Below are 27,808 nucleotides of genomic sequence, written 5' to 3' on the forward strand. Positions count from 1 at the left end.
AGAACACTGCATGTACAAACATTGATTGCAATTTCTACATGGATAGGTACCCTGTCTATTCACTTTATCTTATTGCCTTTACTTTCTTCATAGCAAAGCAGTCTTTTCAATGATTTCTTGTTACGATAACTGTATGTGGGTTTAGGACCAACCAGAGTTCAACTTTGAACACTCTGAGGGATGAATTTATTGCGAGAGGATATTCCAGGAAAGAAAGTGATATTATAAAAGATCCAGTGGTAATAGATAGAGAAAAGAAAGGGAGAACTTACTTCAAGAAAAAGAATGTTAATGAAATTGAATCAACACAAATGATGAGGCATACTAATTTAATTAATACACATACTAGGTTGAATATACAGTATTCAAATAACAATAGGAATGTATGTAATATTATCAATAGCAATTGGGCTATTTTAACCACAAATTATGAAATTCGAACTCTGGTAAAAATGTGACAAACTGGTGTTAAAAATTAGCTCCACACACTTTAACCACGTCAAACCACTACAGAATAATGTCCAATCGCAATTTAAACTACATTTTCCTGTCAGAGAAGGGAAAATGTCCACAGTACATTGAAATAACTTCATTAGCAGTAAAATCATGATCTTATTTAAAAACACACAGAACAGAGCCATACATATAGTAAATAATGTACAAATGCTGAAAGAAATCCAGGTTCTGCAATATTTTTCAGTCAAAAATGAAAATTAAGCAGAGTAACAACAGTAATGACAGAGTTCTGACTGCACAAGACAGCCCCTAGTGTCTAACAGCACACATACACCCTGCAATTCTGACAGAATTACGTTTCCTCAGAAACAGTAAAAGGGAGCATTTGTCAAAGATGCAAGTCAAATAAACACTACTACAATCAGAAATTCCCACATGAATTAATGTAAACACTGAGAGAAATAAAATATTAAAATAAATATTTTAAAAATAAAAGTAAAAATAGAAAGACAGCAAGAAATCTAATAAAATGAGATGAATTGGGTCTCCAAATGGGGCTTATCTGGGCAGTAAGATGGAAAAATCAGCAGTGGAGCCTATGAAGAGTCAGATGAGTTTCTTTTCTTTTTTGGATAGCAGAAAAAGAATGAACACTCACTTCCTCTGGCAGCTAAAGGTGTCCATTTCAGGATAGGCTCAGCTCAGCCAATCAGTTATAACAGGAAGAGAGAGGGAAGGGAGTATGAGATTTTGAAAGCTGGCCAGTAATGGCTTACCTTGGCAGATAACCCAAAATGCCACAGAGGCTGTGGGAATGATTAACATCTTAGGTTATGAATGTTTACCAACATTAGTCTACTTACACCTGAGGGATGATTAAACAACATTTGTTAGGAAATTAAATATGAAATAGACATACTTTCTTCATAGAAATGGAAGGATGGAATGTTTCTTGAGGAGAAAGCAAGTACATGATTCCCTAAAGAATAGCTGTGCAACTGCTGATAAAATCTGGCTGTTTTTTCAAGCTACTGAGTCTGCAAATCAGCTGAATTCATTTTCATCTAGCACATAACAACCCCGGAGGTGGGTGATTACATCTTACAGAGGGAAATAAATGTGTTAGTCCCTCTGCATAGGGGTGGGGGATGAAATCCCTCCACAGAAAACACCTAAAAATAATACAGAAAAACTGGGCTAACATCATTCCAAACAGTCTCTACATTTTTAATTTATTTTCTGATAATACCTATGCATCTGCAATAAGATAAACTAACAAAGTGTGTGAAACTTCATCACATAAGACACAGCCTAGAGTCATAGAATAGTGTTTTTCATAATCCTACTTTTTTTACATGGCAGACCATGCCTCTCAGCTTTTTTGCTCAAGTATTCTGGACAAAACCAAAAATAATGGTGGGACAAAGGCCTAAAATCCCAGTATTTTTATTTTTTTTTTTTACAAATGGTATTCTAATTCACTTAAAAAGTTAGTGGAACAACAGGTTATGCATCACCATGCATTTTCACAACAATAAGTATGAAATTCCGATATCTGGCATTAATGACTAACTGTAATTTTCAGTGACGTTTTCAAAAAATAAAAATTTTAACAGAGCAGGGCAAAAATATGGGGAAAATCAGGAACATTCTACAAAACCAGGGACAGTTGAGAGTTATATGACAGATTGTATTGAGAAGAAACTGCTGTTTCTGGCAGACAAACAAATCAATGCAGCTGAATATGAAAATATAGCTATTATGTCCCTCTTCCCTGACAGGTACTTACTCTTTCATTTGAACAGGCTCATTGGCTTCCGCCTTTTTTTGAATGTTTCTTAAGAGGTTGTCTGCATAATGTTTTATGATCGGAAACATCTAAAAACAAAAAGAATAAAAATTAAGAATATTTTATTTCTCATATTTAACTTCTACTCATATTTCCCAAAGTGCTTGCTGGAAGGCAAATGTTAAACAAAAATCAACTAAGCTTTTCTTGGGAATCCTAACTGATAAGTGTGTGGAAGGCCTACTTTGGCTTAGATGGTTATATGAAGTTGAAACATTCCTTAAGCTGGGTGTAGGTCTCTGAAGAAAACTACATCTAAACATCTATACACCAGAAGCCCATACTTGCAGCATTTCTGGAACTTTCCACAAGTTCTTTAACTCCTAAAGTGTACTCTGTATAATCTGCAGTTTTATGGCAGTGGAGCAGTTTATTCGTGATGTTGTAGCTGCTACCATTTTCACAAGTCGTTTGATTTTTTTTTTCTTTTTTGTGTATGCTTTAACGATTAAACCTACAAATTAGATGTAATGACATGTGGCTCAAGGGTTCATACTAGGCCATTAATCAGGTGGATCATTTATAGCTTCTGACAATGTAAACCACACTACCTGCTGTTCTTTTTCATGAGGGATTTAAGGAACAGGCCTGGAAGGAATTTACTGAATCCATTAATTCACTAAAGTTGTTTCTGAAGGGGGTTAGGGAGCTACCCTGTTTTATATAAAGGGAACTACTGTTCCATAAGAAAAGAAGAATCATTTGAGGAATGTATCTTTCACACAAGTCAATGGTGGATCAGGTCTTTTGTGTAAGTGTTCATGGTGATACTAATTTTGTGAACATGAAAGGAGATCACAAAGGACTGGGCCATTTGAAGCCTTGTACACTAAGCAGGCATCACATCATAAGAGCCTGCATAGCACAAAACTCAGATCTTTGATTTTTTGTTTAACAAGGAAGTGTAAGGGTGTTTTAAGTTAGCAAATGTGTTTTGACAGACACAAGTCAAAAGGAGAATTATATTCTATTACGGACCTGATAAGGGATTGTGAAAAACTGAAAGACTGACAGCTCAGCCAGACAGAATCTTGTAAATAATTCTATGTGATTTGTAAATATTAATATAATCCACAGGCTAGTTTTACAAATGTAAGAGAGACCTATAAGTTATGATTAAACTATATGTTGTACTGAGCTTCAAAAATGTAACCACAATGCACTTCTGCTGGAAGAAAGCTGACAAGTCAAGCATTGTATGACTGTTTGATCTCAAACTCGAAGACATGATGTCTGGGCTAAGACATTCCTTCTATTGTTTTCAGACCAGAGTTAATTGCTAGATTTTATATGTATAATGGCTTTTTTTGCTGGGGCTTTCTGCAGGTGCAAGATTACAAAGATATGTTAAACTTTTCTGTTAGCCTGGAAAATTAAAGCAGAGAAGTGTCAAGAATGATGTAATCTAAAATGAGTCAGCAGTGATGTATTATCAATTTAAGACGGTCTCAAGAGAGAGTGAATTACATCATTTTGGATTTTGTCTGAACCTGAACACATCTACTCACCAGTACTCTGCCTTTGCTCTGTATGTATAGAAGTTATTTAGAACATTGTTTCTCTTAGAAATAGATAGAAAGTATTTAGTTTAATCTAGCTGTTTTCTATATTTATGTCAGACTGTTCTATAGTATTATTTTAAGCATGTTCCTGTGTCTGAACTCTTGACTAGCACTGTGTTGAATTGAGGATATTTGTCTTATGTTTTTATTATTTTTTATTAAATATTTTTACACCTTTCAACTGTGGCTGTTTTGTGTAGAGGTAATTTAAACTCTAGCGTACATTGCATGTATATAGAAATACTGTCCAAGCCACTCCAATAAGTCTTGCTGTTCGTCATACTTACTAATTGGATAATAATATTGCACAGTAAAATTGGACGCCCTTTGGTAAGGGCCTTATTAGTAGGTGAGATTAGTGGATGGTGGCAATGATTTTCTACCTTATAGCCTGGATAGAGAAGGGGGCATAGCTGGAGAACCTGTGTCAGCCTTCCCCAGGAGTGTCTGTGTGTCTGTATACAACTCATATCTCAAAGTGTGTGTGTGTGTGTGTGTCAGCTACTTGGGGAGGGACATGAAGCACTGGTTGGACAGAGAGGGTGCTGGAGGTTTTAGCTTGACCACTAGGCTGAGACCTGTACCCTATAGCTGTGCCAGTGGGGAGTCTTACTGGGGATCTGGAGAGAAAGGGAGAAACCAGCCCCGGACTGACTGTGATCATTGTGTGATCTTAAGGGAAATTGTACTTTACTGTGTGTGTACTTGTCATCCTTCCCAATGTGCAAGCCCCTCACATGTGTTAGTGGGTGAGGATTGAGGCTCCTTGATTACTGGGCCAGTGTACAGGCGTCACATATTAATTGGTTGGCAATGGTGAGTTATCCACACCACATATTAATTGGTTGCAATGTTGAGATATCCACACCACCATATTCATTGTTTGGCACATACTAATTGGCTTGTAGTGGTGTGGATAGTGAAGTCTTGTAGCTTGTGTACAGTGATCACTGAAGGTGTTTTTGTACTCTAAATCAGCCAAGCAGTGAATATTCAGAGTTCAGATCACAATTGTTTTATTTCTTTTGTTAGCTTAGTTAGTCAGGGAGAGCAGGCAAGCATGTCAGCAGAGGAGTATGGCAAGCTGACAAGGAGCCAGTTGGCTGAGATTTGCCAGGCTAAGGGAGTGGTGCATGGAAACCTGACTAAGGCAGACATGATTGCGGTGCATGGAAACCTGACTAAGGCAGTCATGATTGCAGCTTTGGTCACAACTGCATCAGAAAGCAGCAATCAGGAGGACAATCAGACTAGCTGTGGAGATATACAACACTCAGAGAATGGACAGCTCAACCTTTCTGCAGAGGATTTAAAAATCCATCTGGAACTAAAGAAACTTGAGTTGGAGGCCAGGTGTTTGGAAACAGAAGCAGCAGAGAGACTTGAGATGTCTACAGGCTGAGTAGAATGAGAAACTGCTACGCCTGGAAGCTGAGAAGAAGGAGAGGCAGAGGCAGCATGAAAAGGAGATGCTGACTCTTTGCCAGAGTCATGGAGGTAATGGGGAAGGGAGTAACTGGACCCCAAAAGCACAAAAGGTCAGTAAATTTCTTCCGCAGTTTACAGGGGGGGGGGGAGATAATTTTGATAGTTTCATTCATATGTTTGAGAGGGTATGTAAACAGTATGATGTTGACCAAAGGCTCTGGGTACGATTCCTGACCCCCTTACTCCACGGTAAAACTGTAACTGTGCTGTCTAAATTATCTGATTGCAAATGTTTTGATTATACTGCTGTTAAGAATTGTCTGTTAGAATTTTTTTAAGCTAACACCTGAAACTTATAGGAAAAAGTTTTGTGAGCATCGATGCAAGGCAGATGAAAATGTGTGTGAAGATGTTGCTGAACTAAACACTTATTTTCATAGGTGGGTGAGTGGATGTCAGGTCACCAATTTTGAAGGGCTGGCAGACCTTTTGGTGAGGGAACAAGCCCTTAGCACTTTGCCTGAGGACATGAGGATCTGGTTAGCTGATAGACAATCTGCTACTTCAGATGAGTTGTGGAAGAAGGGAAACCTATACCTAGCAAGCAGGGCACCCCTGCACAAGAAAGGAGGCCCAGTACTGCTCATGGGTCCAAAGGAACCCATGGTGGGCAGCCCAGACTGCCCCAATATAATCTGCTAGTAGCAGGGGAAGCCACTAGTTCAGGTACATGTTCAGAACCTAGGGTTAAATGTTTTGAATGCAACCAGTGGGGCCATGTGGCATATAGATGTCCACGGAGGCAAGGTGGGGAGCAAAAGGTGAGGGAGCCAGTAAGTAGGAAAGACAAAATGCCAACAGTAGGTTGCCTTGAGACAAAAGGGGTAACGAACTACCATCCTGCAGATGTCCTGATAGGGAAGGATTTTGATGAGGCAGTACTACATGTTAATGCAGTTACACACAATCAGGCTTAGAGACAAGCATGTGGGTCTGGTAGCCTGGGGGAGGCACAGACAGACTGCACACCTAAAGCCAGGACTGGTGATGTGGCTAATTCAGGGAGGGAGTTACCCTGTAGCAGTGAGACAGAGGGTGAGCTACAGCTGCTGGTGGGTACTGATGTTCCCTTGGACAGAGTGACTGCAAGAACAGAGGTGAGGAGTAGTACCCAGGCTGACAGTGAGGCACCACTCTAAGGGGAGGATGCCAGACTTCCTGTGGAAGGGGAGCTGGGAAGGATTACAAAGAGAGAGTTGAGACAGGCTCAGCTCTCAGACCCTACATTACAAGGCCTGAGGCAGGTAGCTAGTGAGGCACCTGATTCTCAAATGAAGGGGGAATCTGTATACTGGGACAAAGGGTTACTGTATAGAGAATGGACCCCTTGGGGAGGGCTAGAAAGTGAGAGTATACAGCAGTTGGTAGCGCCTAAAACCTATCGTCTGTCACTTCTAGCCATACCCCATGATATTCCCTTTGCAGGTCATATGGGGATAAAACCTACAAAGAGACATATTATGCAGAACTTGTATTGGCCTGGAATTTCCAGAGATGTAACAGGGTACTGCAGGACCTATGAGCAGTGCCAAAAGGTAGGCAAGGCAGGAGACAATGTGATAGCTCCTTTAATGCCTTTGCCTGTGATTGAGGAGCCATTTTAGAGGGTAGCTATGGATATTGTGGGGCCTCTGAGTACCCCAAGTAGCACAGGGAAAAAGTATTTCCTAGTGGTAGTAGACTATGCTACAAGATACCCTGAGGCAGTGGCTTTGTCCTCCATTGAGGAGGAAATGGTGGCAAATGCTTTGTTAGAGGTTTTCAGCAGGGTAGATTTCCCAAAAGAAATACTGACTGACAGAGATGCCAATTTCATGTCAGACCTGCTGGCTTGTCTGTGGAAGTATTGTGGGGTGAAGACCCCCTACCATCCCCAGACTAATGTTCTTGTTGAGAGGTTAAACTCTACAATCAAGTCCATGCTACAGGCATTTCCAACTCATTACAGTCGAGTGACGTCTGCAGGTGTTTCTGCAGTTACATCCTACTGTGCCTCTAGGTGTCAGATATTGCCTATTCATATTTGCATTAATAATTCCAAAATCATGCTACATACAAGGTATCAGAATATTTTATCTTGAAGCATATATGATGGCAAACACAACTGTATTGATATATGACCTCTGTCAATGAGTATTTGTTAGAACTGTAAGGTGATAACTTCATTTTTAAAGGCTGAAGTCACACCCACTGGGTGTTAAAGGTACACACTCAAAAAAGCTCTATTGGAGGGAATGTACATGCCCCTCATTGGTTCTAGTGGTGAGGATTGAGGCTCCTTTATTACTGGGCCAGTGCACAGGTATCACAGGGATGAGTACCGATGGATGAGAACATCCTCGGGCCTAGAATAAATACCTTTTTGAAATCAACTGAGTTGGGTACAAGGATATTCTAATGAGAGCAGCATTCACCATCTATAAGGATGATCAAGTCCCTGACAGCAATGTCTATTTTGGGGGGAGTCTTAAATTTAAGTGACAGATGCATGGGTGCTGGTGTTTCCCAAAGGACAAGATACTACACCTTTCAGGATTGTGCTTTACACCTTGGTCATGGCACTATATGTCTGTACATGTTAGACCCCTGTGAAGAATTCAGGAGTCCTCTGGAGAGTTTATGATAGATACTAGTTTGCAATCATCTGCACAGTTGGTCAGCCAAAGTCCCTTGACATCATCTTTGACATTAGAAATATGAAAGCCAAATAGGAGCAGTCCTAGTACAGAACCCTGTGGGACCCCACTATTATCTTATTTGAATTTGTTAACCAGGGTAGAACACTGATCACCCCTGAACAATTTCAGTCTTAGCCTGGGACAGAATATTGCAGAACAGAATGATAATAATAAATTTACAATGACAATTAAAATGCGAAAAAAAAGGCTGACACTATATATATATATATATATATATATATATATATATATATATATATATAAATATATATATATATACATATACACATATAGATATATAGATATATATATATATATATATATATATATATACACACATACATATACACACATATACACACACACACACACACACACACACACACACACACACACACACACACACACACATACATACATATATAGGTAATATTATATACAATAGAGGTCTAGAGGCCATTGAGTAGACTATGCAATGAGGGGATTATAGATGGGAGATTTCTGCACATAAGTATGTCCATTTTCTGGAGATTGTGCCTTCAGCCCTAATTAATTGGGTTCTGTCTGTGAGCCAGTATGCTAGTTTGACAGACCAAAAACCCCCGTGTTGTGTCTCTACGTGGTGTAGACTAAATACCCTGTGTCTCTACCTGGTGTAGACTAAAAGCCCTGTGTCTCTACCCGGTATAGACTAAAAACCCCGTGCCTCTACTCAGTGTAGGCTAAAATCCTTGTGCCTCTACCCAATGTAGACTAAAAACTCCATGCCTCTACCAAGTGTAGTCTAAAAACCCTGTGTCTCTAACCCAGTATCAAAGAAACTTCTGATGTGTGATCTCTGATTTGTCTTCCATGCTATAAATGGCCCAGCACTCTTTGAATCACTTTACTTTGACAGAACCAGTGGCAAAGCAAGCACCCGCTCTAGAGACCTAAACCTATACTGCCACATTAATAACCCAGATAGTGTGACTGGTACCTAACCTTATGTATCCCTCCCTTTTGGAATAGGCTGCCATTAACTATCAAACACATTACTTCCCTAGCAACCTTTTAAAACCAGTCTAGATGACTGGATGGGTGACTACAAATTTTCATTGAGGATAAGTGGAGAAAATCTGCTTAAAGGGTACACTGTTAGTCTTCCACCAGTATGGAGTGATGTAGCTGAGGTTCTCGAGGGTGTTCTTGGCCATAACCTTAATACAAATCTATGAACTTATGGCTCTGCATTATTTTAAATTGTACTTGAGACTCACTTTGTACGTTTTTCTCATCTTCACTGGAGTATTAGTAATACACATCCTCTACCACTTCCATTAAAAGTAACTTATTGCAGCGTTTTTGAGTTTCCTTATTTATAGTCATTCCTGTGGATCTACGTATCACACTGTCATCATGCCACACAAACAGCCTGATGGCAGTTCTTCTAACAGAGAATAGCTGTAGGCTGATTGATTTTTTTTTTTGTTTGTCTTTATGTCTAATGAAGTCCTACATTGGATCAAAGTACTTATTATAATGTGCTGTGTATTTTTTATTTATTTGAGTTTTTCATGCATATATCATTGTTTTGTATAATTTCATTTTTATTCTGCAGAGAAGCCATTTTGGCGGAGCCTTGATTTTGAGATAAAAATATTTTGACAAATCATATTTATGCAGTTAGGATTTTAACTACTCCCTCCATCTAAGTGATATTCTACAGACAAGTGCTTTTTTTATTTATGTACTTGTCTCATACATCACCCGTCATGATTTTGCTTTTTACCCCATGTACATCATGAAATACATACATCAGTCAATACAGAGTTCTTTTGTCAGCTAATAATAACTTTATGGCCTCAGTGTACATGAAATCTAGATCCAAAGAGAAAGCTGTGTGTATATGTTGGCATGCTGTAAAAAACTATGTCTCTTTAGTTAGTAATCATGCCAAAAAGCAGAAGAATTTGTCACACAGAAAATGAAACAGATAATCTGCAATTTAGGAAACCAGTGAGATATTACAGGAAATCAGTGCGCAATTATTAATGAATATGTAGTCAGTTTTTAAAAATTGTTGTCGTTGTATAATGAATCGATAATCTGTATATTATGAATGAACTTACTGCATACGCAATACTTTTTTTTTTCATTTTCTGTGCTGCAAAGAGTAGCCTTGAGTCCTTTTCAGTGTATCATGTGAAAGTAAAGCCTTAACTATTTCTGTGCCCAAGTAATCAAGATTCATGACCAAACGTTAATAGAAAATCTGAGGTAATACTATGAAAAGGGCTGCAGCAGAGTGAGAACAGATGGCTACAACTGGTTGCCTTAAGGAGGAGACCAGTAAATGTACGTCACTCTCTCAAAGCTCAATAATGAGAGACCAAATGAAAAAGTTGTCAAAGAAAAGACTGCGGCATAAGTTGAATGTAATGGAGGGATGGGTCCAGAAAATACATTTTCATGGCAAGACTGATTGCTGACTCGTAGTGCAGCATAAGACAGGTGCTGCATTCCTGAATATGTCATCCTTTGGATGACATGTTAAACCAAGGTCCCATCTGCCTGAGCTGGTGGTAGCTCAGATAGATATAAAAGATCCCACGGAGTAGGAGAAGTTCCCTGATGCCCTGGCTACATTTCTCTCAGTAGTATAAATACCACCTTGGGTCTCCCCTGAAAAGAGGCTATTAGCCAATCGGGACTAATCTGATCAACAAAGGACAAATAAAATAAAAATAAAAGATAGTACATAATAAAACAAAGCTTGTAGAAAGGGAGGAGATTATCATTGTTCCTTTAGGAATATATTCTAAGGCAAGCCTTCTTCCATGTCTTAAACATGGCAATGGATTGAATCTAGCAGGGAAAGGCAGAAACTGCAGATGTGCTGGAAAAACTGGTCAGGATCTGGTCAAGCTGAGGACTGGCCTACTGAGAGCTGATGCAAATAGAGGCAAAGTTATGAATACAGGTCATGTGAAACCTAAACTGTAGTTTTCCTTTTGGAAGATACACCAACCACCACCAAACAAAATCATGTACTCGGAACCACTGTGCTTTGAGAATTAATATGGTCAGAAAGTGTAAGATGGTAGATGGAAGGGAAGCACGACAGTGATTGGTATAAAGAGAAAAGTGATTAGTGGAAGAAAGGAAGATGGTTATTCTACTGTGTTGATCACAAGTCCTTACCCTGGAGTACTGGATGGCTGCTTTGGAGACTGCACCCCAAGATAAATACAGAAAAAAAGGTATGTAAAATGACATATGGGTGATATCTCAAATTATGAGATGCTGGTAAAATTCCTTAATGTGTATTCACTGGAACATACATCATCATCCTCTTTGCTCAAGAATTCTGGATAAACACAAAAATAATGGAGGACAAAGGACCAAAATCAGGGAAAGTTTTTAAATATCATCCTAATTTGCTTAAAAAGTTAATAGAACAACAGGTTTTGCATCAACATGCATTTTCCAACCAAAAAAAGAAGTATGAAATGCTAACATCTGGCATTATTAACTTACTGTAATTTTCAGTGGTTTAACAAAAAAAAATTATAAGGGACAGGACAACTAGAAGAAACAAAAGGCAAGCACATTCTGCAAAATTGGGACAGTTAAGAGTTACGACTGGGAGAACTCTCTGAATATAGAAAATGAGTATTAGTTCTTAGAATAAGTACAGTTTATGACATACTTAATAGTAAGGGAAGTTTTTTTGGAGTTGATACAAAGGGTAAAGATATACAATCTGACAAGATAAAAAGACAGACATCAGGACTCAAACAACAGCAGAACAGGTAAGGAAAGCACATGAGTCATCAAGGAAGGCACCACATAAAGTGGGATGGCACAGATCTACAAAGGACTGTGATGCAGACAGTTCAAAAAGGCAGGGAACAGAACAGACAACACTAGTACAGAAAGAGTGGAAGGTAAGGAACAGACACGACAGATATAACAGAAGCATGGGCAAATTACAAAAGGGGCCTGGGATACAGATATCCCAGGATTATCAGTTGTTCAGGCAAGTCAGAAAGGGTGAGGTAGTCAGAGTTAGTAGTTTACATTGGGCAGAACATAATTCAACTTATTTAATTATATTTTCATCTTAATCTTAAGCAAAATTACAAAATATGCCTAAGATATAAAAATTATAAAATAACAGAATGTGTAAGAAATTCAGTGTTATACAGTTTTAAATGTATTTTTAAGTAATAGTAGTTGACATATAAATGAAATAAAAATAACCTGAATGATATACATATCTACATATCACTAACTGCAAAACAGAAACACACTTGTTCTTTTTTGCAATCTAATAATAATAATCATCATAGTATCAGGAAATTAAGTAAACAAAGGTTCTTCTTAGATTACATAGTCCAGCTCTTCATCCAACCACTAATAAAGCCATTTCTTCTGCAGTAAACAGTGAATAATTCAGTGGACTGGAGGTCCAACAAAATGGACAGAACTCATCTAGAGCAGTGCAAAATCAAAGCCTCCTCCCAGTAGATAGCAGAATCAACTAAATTGATATTTCACAAGCTTACAAATCACAAATAACTGAAATACTGACAAGAATGGAATTTGTACACAAACCAGTAGCCTGCATAGACCCCCACATCCATGAAATAATGTTTCAGCATGGCCCTAATGTCAAAACAATCCCTACCATAAGATAAATCCAAAAAAAAATGCTATCAAGTTCAACTTCCACACAGACAAACTAGCCAAGCTACATAAAAGTCAAACACAAAAGCCTGGCTGTCTGATATAAATCAGAGACTAAGGAATTATTGTAATAAAGTAGATAGAGTATGCTTAAAATACTGAGATGTCAAAAGGTTGTAATATGTAAATCTCTTTCAAATTAGATGCAATAAATAATGCACACTAAACTCAGCCCAACACTAATAATCCCTATAATATTTCTATGACCGGATGCTGAATAAGAGGATGATGAACAGGTAAAAGAATGAATATGGTTTTAAGGGAGATAGACTGAAGTTTTCAAGTTGCATTTGTATTTGCTCTATATCTCAATTTCTGAAATTGCAGGAAATGAATCAGCATTTTAGTGACTGAAAAATCTGAATGTATGTGAAGTCCAGTATTCCACAACACTGTGGAAACAGTAAGGTATGGTTTAGCTGCCCAACCATGCACTTCTGTTTTCTCTGAGGATGTGCAACTTCAGAAGTAGACTGTTAATATGTAGGAGATATGGATGTATAGCTCCCCCCAAAACTGACTCAATGCTTGGACGTTAAGTTTTTCCTAAAGTGTCAAAATAAAAAAATCATTGATTCAGCACTTCTGGTGAGCTCCAATATGCCAACACCATATGATCGACATTCTGAATGCCGACAATGCGGAACCGGCATCTCACTATAGTGCAGAATGAACGATTTCCATTTCTGCACTGTAGTGTGATCTCGGAGTTGGTATATTAAAGTTACGTGGGGATGGGGGGCAGAGCCCCCCACGGTGGGGTGCAGGGGGGCATAGCCCCCCTGCTAATAGTTGAAAGGGAATTTTATGCTCCTTTCTCATGGTTTTCTTCTGATATCGAGATTTCGGTTGTCGGTAATGTGGTGTCAGCGTTGTGAGCTTTCGATCTTGTCAGGTAGATCCATATATATATATATATATATATATATATATATAAGAGAGAGAGAGGTCACCAGTGGACATATCAAATGGATATAGTCCACCTTGCACTAACTCATCCATCTACGGCTACTATTACTTCATCCCACCCAAAACAATCCCTCCCCTACCAAAAATCTAATTTTCTCTCTAATATCTATTGTACTATACTCTCCAATCTCAAATATACTATTACTCCCCATACATAATATTTTCCTACCCTACTAATGGCTAGTAGGTATAGATTTTGAAATGTTAAACCTACAATTGAGTTTATAGCAAAAATATTCACTTTATGTAAATGTTGAAAAGTTTAACAGCTCATGATAAAAAATAAAAAAAACTAAAGATTAAAGATAAAGACCATGTATGAAAATAATATTAGTTGTGGTGGTCTACTATCAAAATCTAGAATGCAGGTTCGATGAACACAGGTATGTCGAATGGCAGTTGGCTGATTCCTATGTTGCCAAACATTAATTGAGACAGAGTCCTTATCAGAGAATGTGACTGCAGTGTACGTTTGCTGATATGAGCTCGATGTTATGAGTAGAGACCGTGGTACAGTGCATATTGGGAAATTCATAGGCTCATAGGTTAGTACTAGGCAAACTGCCCTTGTGGATCATTTTAAGCCTAGCCAATTACCCCATTTGAGAATCAAACCCTGCACCTTGTGCCTATAAGGTGAACACATTAACCATTATGCCAACCTCCCACCCTCATCCGTTTCCTTACTGTAGTGTGATCTTGGAGTTGGAATATATAGTTAGCAGGGGTTGTGGAGGGTGCAGGGGGGCTTGCTCCCTTCAAAAAAAGTGAATTCCAGGGTAGGACCTAGACTTACCTTAGCACCTATATGGACATTCCATTTGATATTCGGTGAAAATGTCGAATCTGCTGAATTTATTCATCAGATTTGACATTTTCATCGAATTAGTATGCATGAATTCGACATTGTCTTTCAACGTCGATGTGTTGATAGTAAACCAGTTGTGCTTAACTTTTCTTTCTTTATCCTTAAATGATGTCTCAGGCTGTTGGTTGCTGTTTTCATTAATAGGTTATATATTTTCCCACACTGTCTTAACTTAAAAAATAAGCATTTTCTTGATTTGTATACTTCAGCTACCAAAAACAGGTACGTTGATGTCAGTAACAGTTGCTTTAGGGTGCCACTTGTATTTGTCCTGCTTTCCATTATTACTAACTGCCACAACACCATGTTAATTAAATAATCATTGTAGAAATGGTACAACCAGCTTGCCTTTTAATAATCTCTTCAATGATTTAACAAATGCTTACCTCTTTCAGTCTTCCACTGGTGAATGTTGGTGACAGAACACTTCGAATTCTCTTCCAGTGGTCATCTTCAGCAGTTGTAATGGCATTATCCAAGATTCCAGACTTTCCAAAGGTCTGTATAAAAACACCAGAGTGAAAGTAAAGTGGCAATTGTATAAGAAAAAAAAAACAGCACTTTGGTGAAAAATTAGAACATTGTCAACAGAGTTGCAATTACATTAAATATGCAAATTCACTCTCTCTCTCAGCTTTTCCCAGTTAGGGGTCGTCTCTCTCAGCTTTTCCCAGTTAGGGGTCGCCACAGCTATCACCTTGTCCGCTCATGATTCGGTGTCAAGTTGCCAGCCTGGCACCCAACCTTCCACAGAAGGCACACACACACACACACACACACACACACACACACACACACACACACACGCCTAGGGCCAATTTTAATGTGTCCAATCCACTTGCAGCATGTCTTTGGGGATGTGGGAGGAAACCAGAGGAAACCCACACGACCACAGGGAGGACATGCAGACTCCGCACAGAAGACACCCCAGCCAAAGATTGAACCAGAGAGCCTCTTGCTGTGAGGAGACCACGCTAACTGCTGCACCATCGCGGCCATCCAAATATGCAAATTTACTGACCTGCATTAAAACAGGTATGGCATACTTTATTCTTATGAATATGCAACTGATGGTCAGAACTAAGTTCAACACACACACACACACACACACACACACACACACACACACACACACTTGTAAAAGAACATTTTTACAGAAATATACACATTGCCTTACTCTTTCTCAAGTGGCATAGCAGTTGTGGTATAACTCCATAGTACCTCCCCACCTGAGAATAAGAATGTTCAATAATTCTGTACTCAGCAGTCAAATGTAAATCTGCCTTAATTTACCTTCATGTTTATTACTCCTCCTTACTTTTAACTCAATCCCTACGCCAGTCAGGATTTATGCAACTATTATTCAAATCCACCTGAACTCGTGCACTTGTATACTGTATCAACAATCTACAGAATGTGGAGTTAGAGAAGAAAGACGGATCCACTGGTAATGGAACTCCCATTCTTCAACTATACTTCCATTTGATTCAGGTTCCTCTTCTGGTGACAGATCTGCTTTAGTAATCTACTTTCTTGACATATCGTCCATTGAACAAGAGCTAACACCTGTTTTAACAGGAGTAATTTTCTAGTATAGACCTTTATGGCCATCTTTTTTTAAACACCTTTATTGAATTATCACTTGTGACACAGATACATTTGCATTTATATAAAAGTAATCAAACTGTATTAACAAGTTAAAATAAACAAACATTATGCTTCACATATATTACTATATACCATATAACCTAAGCAACATTACATAAATTATTAAATTCCTGCCCCTTCTTGATTTATCCACATGGCATATTAATTTCTGTCTGGTAAATACCAGGAACAAGTAAGACATACACTGTACTAAACCACTGGACTATGTCCCTGTTATATCACCCTTGCAAATGGTGCTTTGCCAATCCCCCTTCCAATTTATAAATGAAACAGAAAAAGGAACTATAAGTAGTGGGAAAAGAATCTCAGTCGACTTGAAAGTCAGAAAACTTGCCTCAGAAAGTTGCTCAATGAAAGATTTAAAGGTGTACAAGGAAAATGAAATGACTCGTCTCCCCATTTTCACCCTCTCCAACTGTTCACATAACCATAATCTCTATCCTAGGTATCCAAGTTATGACAAACATACTTTGCACTGTTTAGTACACAGTCTCAGAAAAATTATACCAAATTAACACAAAACATCGTGCATAATGTCACTACTCTCTCATTCTTTCCCATTCCACACCAAAAAATGGAAGAGTAAATCAGTTAAAAATATTTAGATTACCAAATATTTTGGTGTACTTCAACTGCTCATTACCTGTATACATATACAGTAATTAACAGTCACACAATGTAATTCCATCCTTATAAACATTAGAGCCACTGAATCAATCAAGTCGACACCTTGCAGGCATTCACTTGCCAGTCAGCATATCGTTCTACCATTTTAGAGTTACCAGAGAGTGACCTATCAGGAGCACTTGAGTCACTTTCAACTACAACCTCAAAACAGGCTAGACATCAAGCAAATGGAGTACAGCAATGGTTATCCCTCTTCACAAGGGTGGATTATCAACTGACCTCAGAAACTATAGACCCACAAGTCTGAATCTTCTAATATTCAAAGCAGTGGGACAAATTATCATAGCAATGATCAGCAAATACATTGGCAACCTACAGACACTGGATCCATCCCAGTTTGGTTTTGTCAAAGGAAGGTCATGCCTACTTAACCTGGTAGAGTTCTTTTAGAAGGTAAGCAAGGCAATAGATGGACAAATGGTGCATGCCACCTACCTAGACCTGGCTAAGGCATTTGACACAATACTCCACTCAAGTGTTGTGGACAAACTCACCGAACTAGGCATAAATCCCAGCACAACTCACTAGATTGCCAGCTGGCTCACAGATAGCATTCAAGAAGTCAGGACTGGTAAGACCACCTCCACCAAGAGGCATGTCACCAGTGGGGTACCACAGGGCTCCATGCTGGGCCCACTCCTGTTTGCCATCTACTTTGTGGAGGTCAAGGCTGATGTCAAAGGCCTCTGGCTCACCAAGTTCACAGCAGAATGCAAATTGTGAGCTATCATAAACTCTTCCCATGACACTAACATCCTGAAAGACGGTCTTAACAGAAACAAATGACTGGTGCCAAAGCCAAAGATTAAGACTCAATGCAAAGAAAAGCATTATAGTTCCTTTAGGGAAAATGTCTTCTCAGGAAAATTGCTCCATTGTCAAGACATCCCTAAGAGTTGTCCTGGTAGTTAGAGATTTGGAAACATGTGTAGACAGTAATTTGGCCTTTGACCAACACATTGCCAGGGTAATAAGAAAATTATTCTATGTTGCCTAACTTATAAACAAGAATATGGAATTCAGGTCCAGGGAAATTATAGTACTACTTTACTCAGCCTTTATCAGACCCATCACTGAGTACAATGCTCCCTTCAGCATGTACCTGACTAGACCTATGCAACAGCTGGTACACCTACAGAGGTTCTTCACTAAGAGAATCCAAGGTATTAACACTCTGTTCTATACAGATCACCTTACAGCCCTGACTCTATACTCTGTCCCCAAGTTGATAATGGCAATCTGTGGTTAGCATATAAGGCATCATTAGATCCAACCCTGATGGAGCTTTTGCATATCTGCAAAACGAGCAGCACCAGAAACACTAGATCCAGAGATCTCAACTTTTCCTACGACATAAACAGAACATACTGGTGAGACAGCTATGTGACACAAAGGATCCTCATACTCTGGAATAGGCTCCCCATCCATGTGAACCAGAGTCCATCCATAACCCTATTCAAACATAACCTTGATTGTTGGATGGGAAATCACAAATTCATCCCCAGGTAGGCCCCCATGTCTCTTATAGACAGAGGCCGACAGTAAAGATTCCCTAACTAACATACCCCCACAACTTTTTATCAACCTACTAACTAACCCTCCTTACAAACATACCTTCCAGTTAAGAAGAAATGTTACAAGGCGGCGTAATTGGGTTGGGTTGCATGGCTAGGCTTATAAAGGTCCAGCTGGTTAATAGCCTATTATATACCTATGAATCTGTGAACCATAGTAATCTAACATCCCCCCATCAAACCCTTATCAAATCTACTACCTCCAATCCATTTTACAATTAGTCCATTTGCAGGTGGCCCTGCAAATTAACTTTATTACATTACACATGATCTTAATCAAATTATGTTTTCAGCATATGAATTCAGAAACTAAATAAACAGATCTGTGTCTGTCCCTCAACTTGAAAAAATAGCTGTGGGAAAGCAGTCCCTAAAATGTCATCTTTATGATGGCATTTCATTGCAGACAGTCCTAAGGTTGCCTTGAATTATTCTTATCAACTCAACAAATGCAAGCACCTGAGACTTCCAAAATGGCTGCACACTGATCAATGGCTTAATTTCAACTTTCCAAGTGTGACAAAGAAACTGAGTAATAAACTCTAGCAATTCTGCTAGTTTTAGTAAAATTCAATCACCAGCTAGTATGTACACTGCCTAGATGCCAACAAAGAAGAAACTTAGCCTGAAATAATGTAATTAACAGTTTTTCTTTAGCGAATAAATGTTCAATGTGAATTGGGAAGTCTGCAGCTGAAGACGGACGTACATTCTGTTTTTATTTTTCCATGGAACTAAGCTGACTACAAATGCAGGAAATAAATTCCAAGAGTTCTGGGCATTGTATGCTGAGGGAATTGTAACAATAAAAAGTACAAGGGCAAGCAGCTTAGTAAAATATAAAATTTCAAATTAATGGAAGTGCATAAGAGATAACAGCTTTCCTGGTACTTAACTACTTCAATGCATTTACTAGAACAGTGTGCAGTTTAGTTTTATTTAAGGATAGGCACTTTTTAAGGCAAAATATAATGCTTTCTGCAATTAACAGTTAAAATAAGAGGAGATGAGAAAAAAGTGATGACATATAATCAATCTGCAGAAAGATATCCAGGAATAGATGGCATTGCTGTTAACTTTGGAAGGTAAGAGGGAAGAACGTGATTAAGATCTGGAACGTTCTGTTTAACAGTATTTTAAAAGGAGGGTAAGCACCAACATCTTGGAAGAAAGCTGTGCCTAAAGATGGCAAAGACCAATCAGACCCTGCTTCATACAGGTCCATTTCAGTTTTAAATCATGATTATAAAGTGTTATGTCTATACTAGTTAAAAGAATGGCAACAGTGTTGCCAAAATTGATAGATATAAATCAGTGTGGTTTTGTGGAGGGGACGCAAACATTTGACAACATTAATACAACAATCATGATCCAGAGGGAATCGGAAAGTAAAAAAAAAAAAAAATTCCTCTTGTTGGTAGGTCTTGATGCAGGGAAAGCATTTGACAGAGTAAGCTAGGATTTTATGAGAAGGACAATAGAAGCATTTACATTCCCTGATAAGTTGTGTCTGAACAGAGGAAAATGGCAGGGGTGTCCTCTTTCCCATTTATTATTTACTTTATATTGAGACCCATTGGCAAAGAAAATAAGGGACTCAGAAATTCAGGGATATAATTGGTCTGGTAATGAAAACAAAGTTGGCTTTATTTGCAGATGATATTATTTTGTACCTGATAAAACTAGAAAAGGACATTTCAGTGTTCTGGAACATTTTGAGACAGTTTAAAGTCTTTTTGGGATATAATATTAATGAAGATAAAGCAAAGGCTATAGCTGTAAACTATGTATCCACATATGAATTGTTTCAACAATACCCATACTTATGGGGGTAGATAAAATTAATTATTTATGAGTATGGATTAAAAAGGATTATGTTATGACAGCTAAGGATATGTGGGAAGAGACTAAACAAAAGATAACAAAAAAAAAACAAGAAACGGGAAGCTCTTGGTTATGGATATGTATAGCAAGTTATAAGCAGTGAAAGTGTTTTTAGTCCCTTTAGTTTTATACACAGGTCAGGCCTATTTTTATCAACCACAGGAGAAGTTGTGAGCGATGATTGAAGAACTTTATCTGGAAGGAAAAGATGGCAAGGGTCAAGTGGGATAAGCTGATCCTTCCAATAGATCAAGGTGGTTTCAGATTACCTGATTTGAATGGATATTTTAGAGCTACACAGTTAAGGCTCATATACATAACACAAGCAGAAAGCTATACTTCAAACTGAAAATGGATGAAGATGAAAGAGGGGAAAATTCAAGAAATAAGGACAGCATGGGATTTTGGATGCAGATCCTTAAGGATAACAACAGCAGCCATACAGAATATTATATTGATAAAGCAGCAGAAAGTATTCTAAAAAGTAAGCAAACACACAAATGGAGAAATGAGATTTTGCCGATAGGGATGACTGCAACTAAGGGTACAGATAATAGGTAAGAGGGGGCTGGAATTTGCTGGAGAAAAATGGTGAAGGAACCAAGGTATTGGGTGCAAATAACTGGGAGGAAAAGGTAATAGAATGGGAAGAGGCCAAGAAGACATTCAGACTGCAGGCTAGAGACTACCTTCCTTATTAGCGATTGATATCAGAGAATACGCAAAGAGAAAGGGACAGGGGAATCCCAAGACCTTCTCTGGTAGAATTTTAATTTGAATCTAGAACAAAAGCTGCTTTTAAAAAAGAATAATTAGTAGGGCATATAAAATACTGCACAATAGCTACAAGAATAAATCAGAGGAGATTAGAAAAAAGATTGTGAAGAGAGATTGGATAAACAATTCACAAGGAAACATTGGTTTTACGTATGTATGGCTCCCAAATATGCAAAAAAGTCTAGAAGATTTAGGATTTTTGCTTGGAAGTGTTTGCACAGGCCTCCGCTGAAAATGGACCTACATCCAGTCGGACACTCCCGGTCAACAAATGTAAATAAATAAATAAATCAATCAATAAATCAATAAATAAATACAATTTTATACCCAAAGAAGAGTCGAAAGAATTTTTTTCTTAGGTAGATGCCAAATGTTGGAGGTGTGATAAGGATGAAAGTGATAACTGGAAACATATGTTTTTGGAATGTAACGAGTTGGCAAACTTTATAAATTTTCTACAGCGTACTCTGTCAAAAACATTGGGTAAGCAAATGCGTGTAACTAAGGAAATAATTTTTATTTTTTATTTTTTTATGAGCTGGGATACAGGATATGGATTGCCTAGACATAGTAAGTCCATGTTAAATTTAATTCTGGTGGCTACCAAAAAAGGAATTACTAGAAGAATGAAATCAACATCTAAACCAACTGTATTTGCAATGCTGAATATTGTAAAACAGATAAAAGAACTGGAAATGGAAGTGGGATTTTCAGAAAAGATTAGGAGCAATTTATGTAGAATAATGTTTTGGAGGAGGGGTGAAGTTTAAGGGAAGGTAGAAACTGAGCAATTTATGTAATGGATTGATGATACTTGCACAAAAGAAAGCTTGTTATGTATAATGCTTGTAACTGGGAACATTTTAATATGGTTTGTTTTCTTTGATATAAATGCATTTTTTGCTAATGTCTTAAGTGATAATTCAATAAATATGTTAAAAAATGTAAGCACCTGACTACAAAAAACAACCTATCGTGTAACTTGTTAATTCCCAGCAGTTAAACTATAATTAGGATTTTATGCTTGTAGTTCCCTTGTCACATAAAGACCGTTTTAAGAAAACCTCAGGTAATACAGAAACTTAGCTGTCCTAATGGTAAAATCAGCTGTATAAATTCAAACCATCATAAAATGTCAGTGATGATGCAGTGTTATCAATGTTTTGCCCATCTGTAATTATCCACATATAGACTTTAAAGCCCATGGTCTAAATGAGCCTCTGCTTAAGTGCTATTTATCCAGGACAAAGTCTCTTCTTTCAGGGGAGAAGACAGGAATTTACAAATTGTACACACTGTAGCCAAAACTTATCCCATCCATAAAAGGCATAGGTCATGCCATGCTACTGTGATACATGGAGCCTTATTCTACCCCTCCCCACAAAAAAGATATAGGTCATGTGACAGCATTGTGAACATAATATAGATTCTGTCTGCAAACATTTGTGTTTTGGCAGTACATAACTCCTTTTGCACATCACACAGACTGGCTTTTAGTTACAGTGCTGTTTTGCAACAAGACTCTGCATGACAGCTAACAGACTTGGTTTACAGTGCAAAACTATGACAAACCTCTGTACAGCATCAGGGTAGCCAGTCTTACTGAGGTCTAAATTTCAACCTCCCCACAACATCAAGGTTACGTCTTTCTTGTTTTTTCACAGTTTCTCTTACTCTTCAGATTTTTAAAAACTCCAAGAAAGACACATCAAAGCTAACGTCTTCACTGTGTAATACCTTAAACCTCTTGTAGTGGAAACTCATAAAATATATGCAAATGACCCCCTTAAAGACATATCAGTGTTTCAGATACATGGCTTCTGAATGCCTATGACTTTTTCATTTCACTTTTTTAAGTCTTTATTGGTGCAATAAGGCCAATAAAACCAACCCCCACTAGCTGTAGACATGCAATGTTTTACCCTTTTTCTCTGCATGTCAGTGCAGCTTAAGTGGATTTTTAACAAGTATTTAGAAACACAGAGCTTAAAACAAACCTGATGCCCATAACATTATGGTGACTCCAAAATATCACAAATAACATCCAAACCAAAGGGTATAAAGGTCACACAGACAAATGACTTAGTAAAACTCCAAGAAGTACCAAGCAAAGCTAATGTCTTCACTGTGCAATATCTTACACCTGCTGTAGTGCAGGCCAGTGACATATATGCAAATGACCCCTTAAGGATATATTCCTGTATCCTTTCAACACATGCTAGCTGGTCAAGACTACACTGTAATAATTTTGAAGGAACTAATCTAATTAAGTTGGGGGTATGGGGGCCACAAAGCTCCCAGAAGCTACTGGGTTCTACATATTCTTAGGTACATTTTAGAGCTTTTTCCATTGACAGGACAAAAAGCATGACTAAGGAAAGACATTTTTGTCTTTAAATGAAGAAGTAAGTCGTGCCCAAGGCTTAATGCTCAAAGCAGACAAAACAGTAGTTTCAAATAAACTGAGAAAACAAATGCTTGTGAGAACACATAAATCATATTTAGGAATACTGCCTGTCTCTCTACCCCCTAAAATAAGTCTCGCTCTCTCAGATACACACACACACACACACACACATACACACAATACACTTTTCTACAGTTCACACACACATAAACACTTTCTCTATACTTTTCTATAGGGAAACCGGAAGAATTACTATTCACCTACTGCATATAAGTGGGAGCATACCACCTGGATAAATCCACACACAGACAGGGAGGACATTACACATTTCACACAGAAGAGGCCACAGTCAATAATTTAACCACTGAGCCTAGCTCTGAGAGATAGTAATGCTTTTTGCTGCAGCACTGTGCTAATGATCCATTACTTTTACATACATCCTGTAAAGACCACAAAAGATAGCCATTAAGATGCACAATGCTGATGCTTCACTATGAAGAAAAGTGTAATAAATTATGGCCAACTTGTTGCTTAAATACACTGCAACATCCCCACACATAAAATAATAAGCCATAGTGATTGCTTTTCACAGACTGCAATTGAATCATTGCACCAATAAAGACTTAAAAAGCAAAGAAAATAAATATACATGGTAATGCCTCTCCCATACCACTTTAGTGACTGTTTAACAGTGATCAAACATCAGCAGAGATACATCCCTTTTATCTGCTAAAAATATCTGCACCCATCAATTATGGCATGTTATTGACTGGATTCACCTCAATTGTCTGATTGTGATTTAAAAAAATGGCCACAGTAAAGCATGACAACTTGTTATACACAAACTATACACTAGTTATGCAAACCAAGATTAATGTCAAGCTGTTTAGTAATTAGGTCAGAGGATTATGGCTATGAGCTGTTAACAAGCTGCTCCCTACACTCCAAGGTTTGATTCCCCTCAGCATCCATTTGCCTACTGTTTGACTTTGAGGAAGTCACTTAGCCAAACAGTGCACCCAGGTTGAAACAAAAAAAGGTCTACGAAGCTCAATACTCTACCCCAGTTAACAAATGCAAATGAATAAGTAACTTGATTATAAGAGCAGGATCAGTTATTTTCATCAATGGACAACCTTGTCCTGAGCAATTATAGGTGACTTGTTGTCTATGTACACACTGGAAATGTGGCTGTGAAAAATAGATAAATAAATAACTTAATTAATAATAACAGTAATAATAGCCACAGTGCTGCACTGCATTGTTTTTCAACTTTGTTTCAAACACACAGTAGTCACAGTAAAGTATTTTAACTTACTTCACACAAATGCACACTAGTCCTACAAAGACAGATTGTGATAAACTTAGAAAATGGTATGGGTGTCAGTTACTTTCATTCACAGACTCCCCAACCTATCAGGTATAGTCCGTTTGTTGACTTTATACACTTCACACATCTAATTGTGATAAAAATATTGACCAACCTAATGTATTTCAACTTTGTTTTGCATAAAATGCATTTGCAGAAAAGTATTCTCACTTGCTTCACAATGCAAATTACTTCTGCAATGTCAGAATAAACAGTTAAAATTGAGAAAACAAAATCAGGGTCAGTCATGTTCATTCACATATAGCCACACCCCAACCATTATCATCAATTATAACACCTTTGTTTTCAGTGTACACCTCAGATGTTTGACTATAATAAAATTAATAGCCACAGTAATTCAATAATTTATTTCAAATGTATTTTACACAGATAATAGCCAGCCACTGTAGTATTGTCATGTGCTTGAAATAAATATGTATTGTTCCTGCAAAACCGAGTCCTCTGCCTATTATATCTGATTACTTGCCAGGGAAAAATACCTACTACTATACAGTCATCAGAACAAGCAGTGCCTTAAAGAACTCCTGGTGCTGCTGCTGACTTTAAACTCCCATTAATACATCACCTGTAAATTGTCACCACTATATCGATTTCTTTCTTTAAAGTTTTTGGATTTCTGCTTATTTGACGTCCCACCCATGAACTAAACAGCTAATAAGAGAGTTCCAAAGGCTTCTTTGCCTGGTAGCTTAGGCCATTGTTGGAACAAAGGAGAAATTCACCTTCCCCATAGGGTGGCCACTGCAGTAATGGCTGCTTTTTTTACACCTTTATTAAAGTATCACATAAAACATGTGCACAATAAATATGTCTTCATTTCAAACTTCGTCCATTGGATTTATTGAAGTTTACTATTTGTAACTGTTTTCATCTGAGAACTTTATTTACATCCACAGCCTTGGAGTGTCTCTAAGAATTCTGTTTGGGGTTATCTTTGTTTTTTAGCATCGGAGCACTTTCTCCTTAGACACTTGCTCTATTGACTTTGTTTTACGCTTATTTTTCTAATACAGTTGGTTTAGATTTTGGTTTCCATTTTCTAGCAATTTTTTTTTGCTATCCAACAGAATTAAATAAAGTAAGAAGGAAATTCAGATCCTGTGTCCCAGCTTAAAAGAATCATTTCTAAGTTACAACCATTTGCTCCTCTAATAATTCTGACTGAGTACTCTGCGTAGCATTTTTAAAATCTGCTAACTCATTACACTTTCATAATACATGCTCCTAGTTACCTCTTTCTTCTCCATCACACCTGCAAAATTTTCTATCTAACCCAGGAAAACATCTTTGAAGTCTGCTTGGTGTATAAAAATATCTATACAAACACTTTCAAGCAAAAATCCTAAACCGTCTGGATTATGTTGCATACTTGGTAGTCATTCATATGTCCTCCCATTATTCCCTTGTAAATTGCTTTTCCAGTTTCTCTTCTCAATCCTCTCTAACCTCTTCTGATTGAATCTTATAGTTATGATCCAGTGTTTTATATGCCCCCCCTAATTATCATCTTGTTTTAACAACAGCTTATTTTCTAGGATTCAGCTAAAAATTCAGCAGAGCAGGTCTTTCACACAGGACTCCCCTGTCTCTTTTTACACTCTGGTATCAGTCCCTTATAGAGAAGGGAGTCTCTAACCTACAGTCCAAACTTCTTCTTGGCCATCCCACTCTATTACCTTTCCCTCTCTACTTATTTGCTCCCAATACATACCTCACTTTATGTGGTTAATGTTTAGGAAGATTCTAGACTGAAGAAGTAACTGTAAATATTGTTTTCTTATTAATATTTATATAACAGTTCATGATGTAAATTGCATGTTACATTATAAAACAGTTTTGTATAGTGTGTAGACAGGGGTAGTTTAAATGTGAGATGGTCAAGTTTTATAAGTAACCACTGCACATGTTAAAGGCATTAAAGCAAAAAAGTGTTTTTTCTTACTTGTTAGCTATTCGGGCTCTTACAATGAAACAAAGAAAGAAAGACTAGGCTGAAGCAAATTAAAGATCTTGGGATACTGAAATGGGGGATGTAAAAGCACATTGATCACATTATATGCAGTACTAAGATAATATGCTACAGACGCATTTTAACCATGTAGGCTTGAAAAATATGGTCAAATGATGAAAGGCATGGAACACGATAGTTCTTTCTTATATTCACAAAGTCATTAGCTATTTGTTTTCCACTAACAAAGGCGTTCAGTGCGAGAAGTCTCCAGATGCAAGCTGTTAATCATGAAAGAAAAGAACAGTGTATTTTGAGTGAAAATTATAAAGATTATTTCATGAATTTGCAAAGTCACTAGCTCTATTTTTTCATTATCAACCGCTTTTACTTGCAGACAAGAAGTCTGCAAATACAAGCAACAGATATCAATCATGAGAGGTCTGCTGAGTGAATTGTATGAGGCACAGGCACTTATTTATTTAAAGGTAGTCAATGTACTTTTTCATAGGGCTAAAAATTAATGTTGACTGAAAGCATGCATACCATTCATCACATCTGGAAAAGGAATAGGAATAGGAAGAGAACAGTCAGCGATTAGTGTAAGTGATAACATTGGCTTTAACATGTTCTTTAGCATGGGTATCTTTAATTTTAAATTAGGTAATGCAAGTGGATGCAATCACTGATTTAGGGCAACTGTTTCTATCTGGAAGGGTAAACTTTATTTTTTGAAAATGTACATAGCTTTGAGTGTTTCTTCTTAAGTACAAGGGGATGGGAGGTTCTGAAAATCTATTTTGTTTTCCAATTGAGATTTTTCATTGAAGTAAAAAGTCTTGAAAATGTGACATAGGTCCAAGTGGAGATGA

General features: G+C 37.7%; 1 protein-coding gene across 1 annotated transcript in view; it reads right to left on the bottom strand.

The window, feature by feature from the left end:
- LOC122816597 (cytochrome P450 3A30-like) overlaps positions 1-27,808 on the bottom strand; it is a 451,471-nt gene that overhangs the window by 277,143 nt on the left and 146,520 nt on the right. Inside the window, exons 5-6 of the mRNA XM_044089497.1 lie at positions 14,988-15,101; positions 2,246-2,334 (exon numbers count right to left, since the gene is read on the bottom strand). Coding sequence (XP_043945432.1) covers positions 2,246-2,334; positions 14,988-15,101 — 203 coding nt within the window. The remainder of the gene's footprint in view (positions 1-2,245; positions 2,335-14,987; positions 15,102-27,808) is intronic.

This window comes from Protopterus annectens, chromosome 12.part0, assembly GCF_019279795.1.
Source record: "Protopterus annectens isolate FY-2018-M chromosome 12.part0, PAN1.0, whole genome shotgun sequence".
Taxonomy (NCBI): Eukaryota; Metazoa; Chordata; order Ceratodontiformes; family Protopteridae; genus Protopterus; species Protopterus annectens.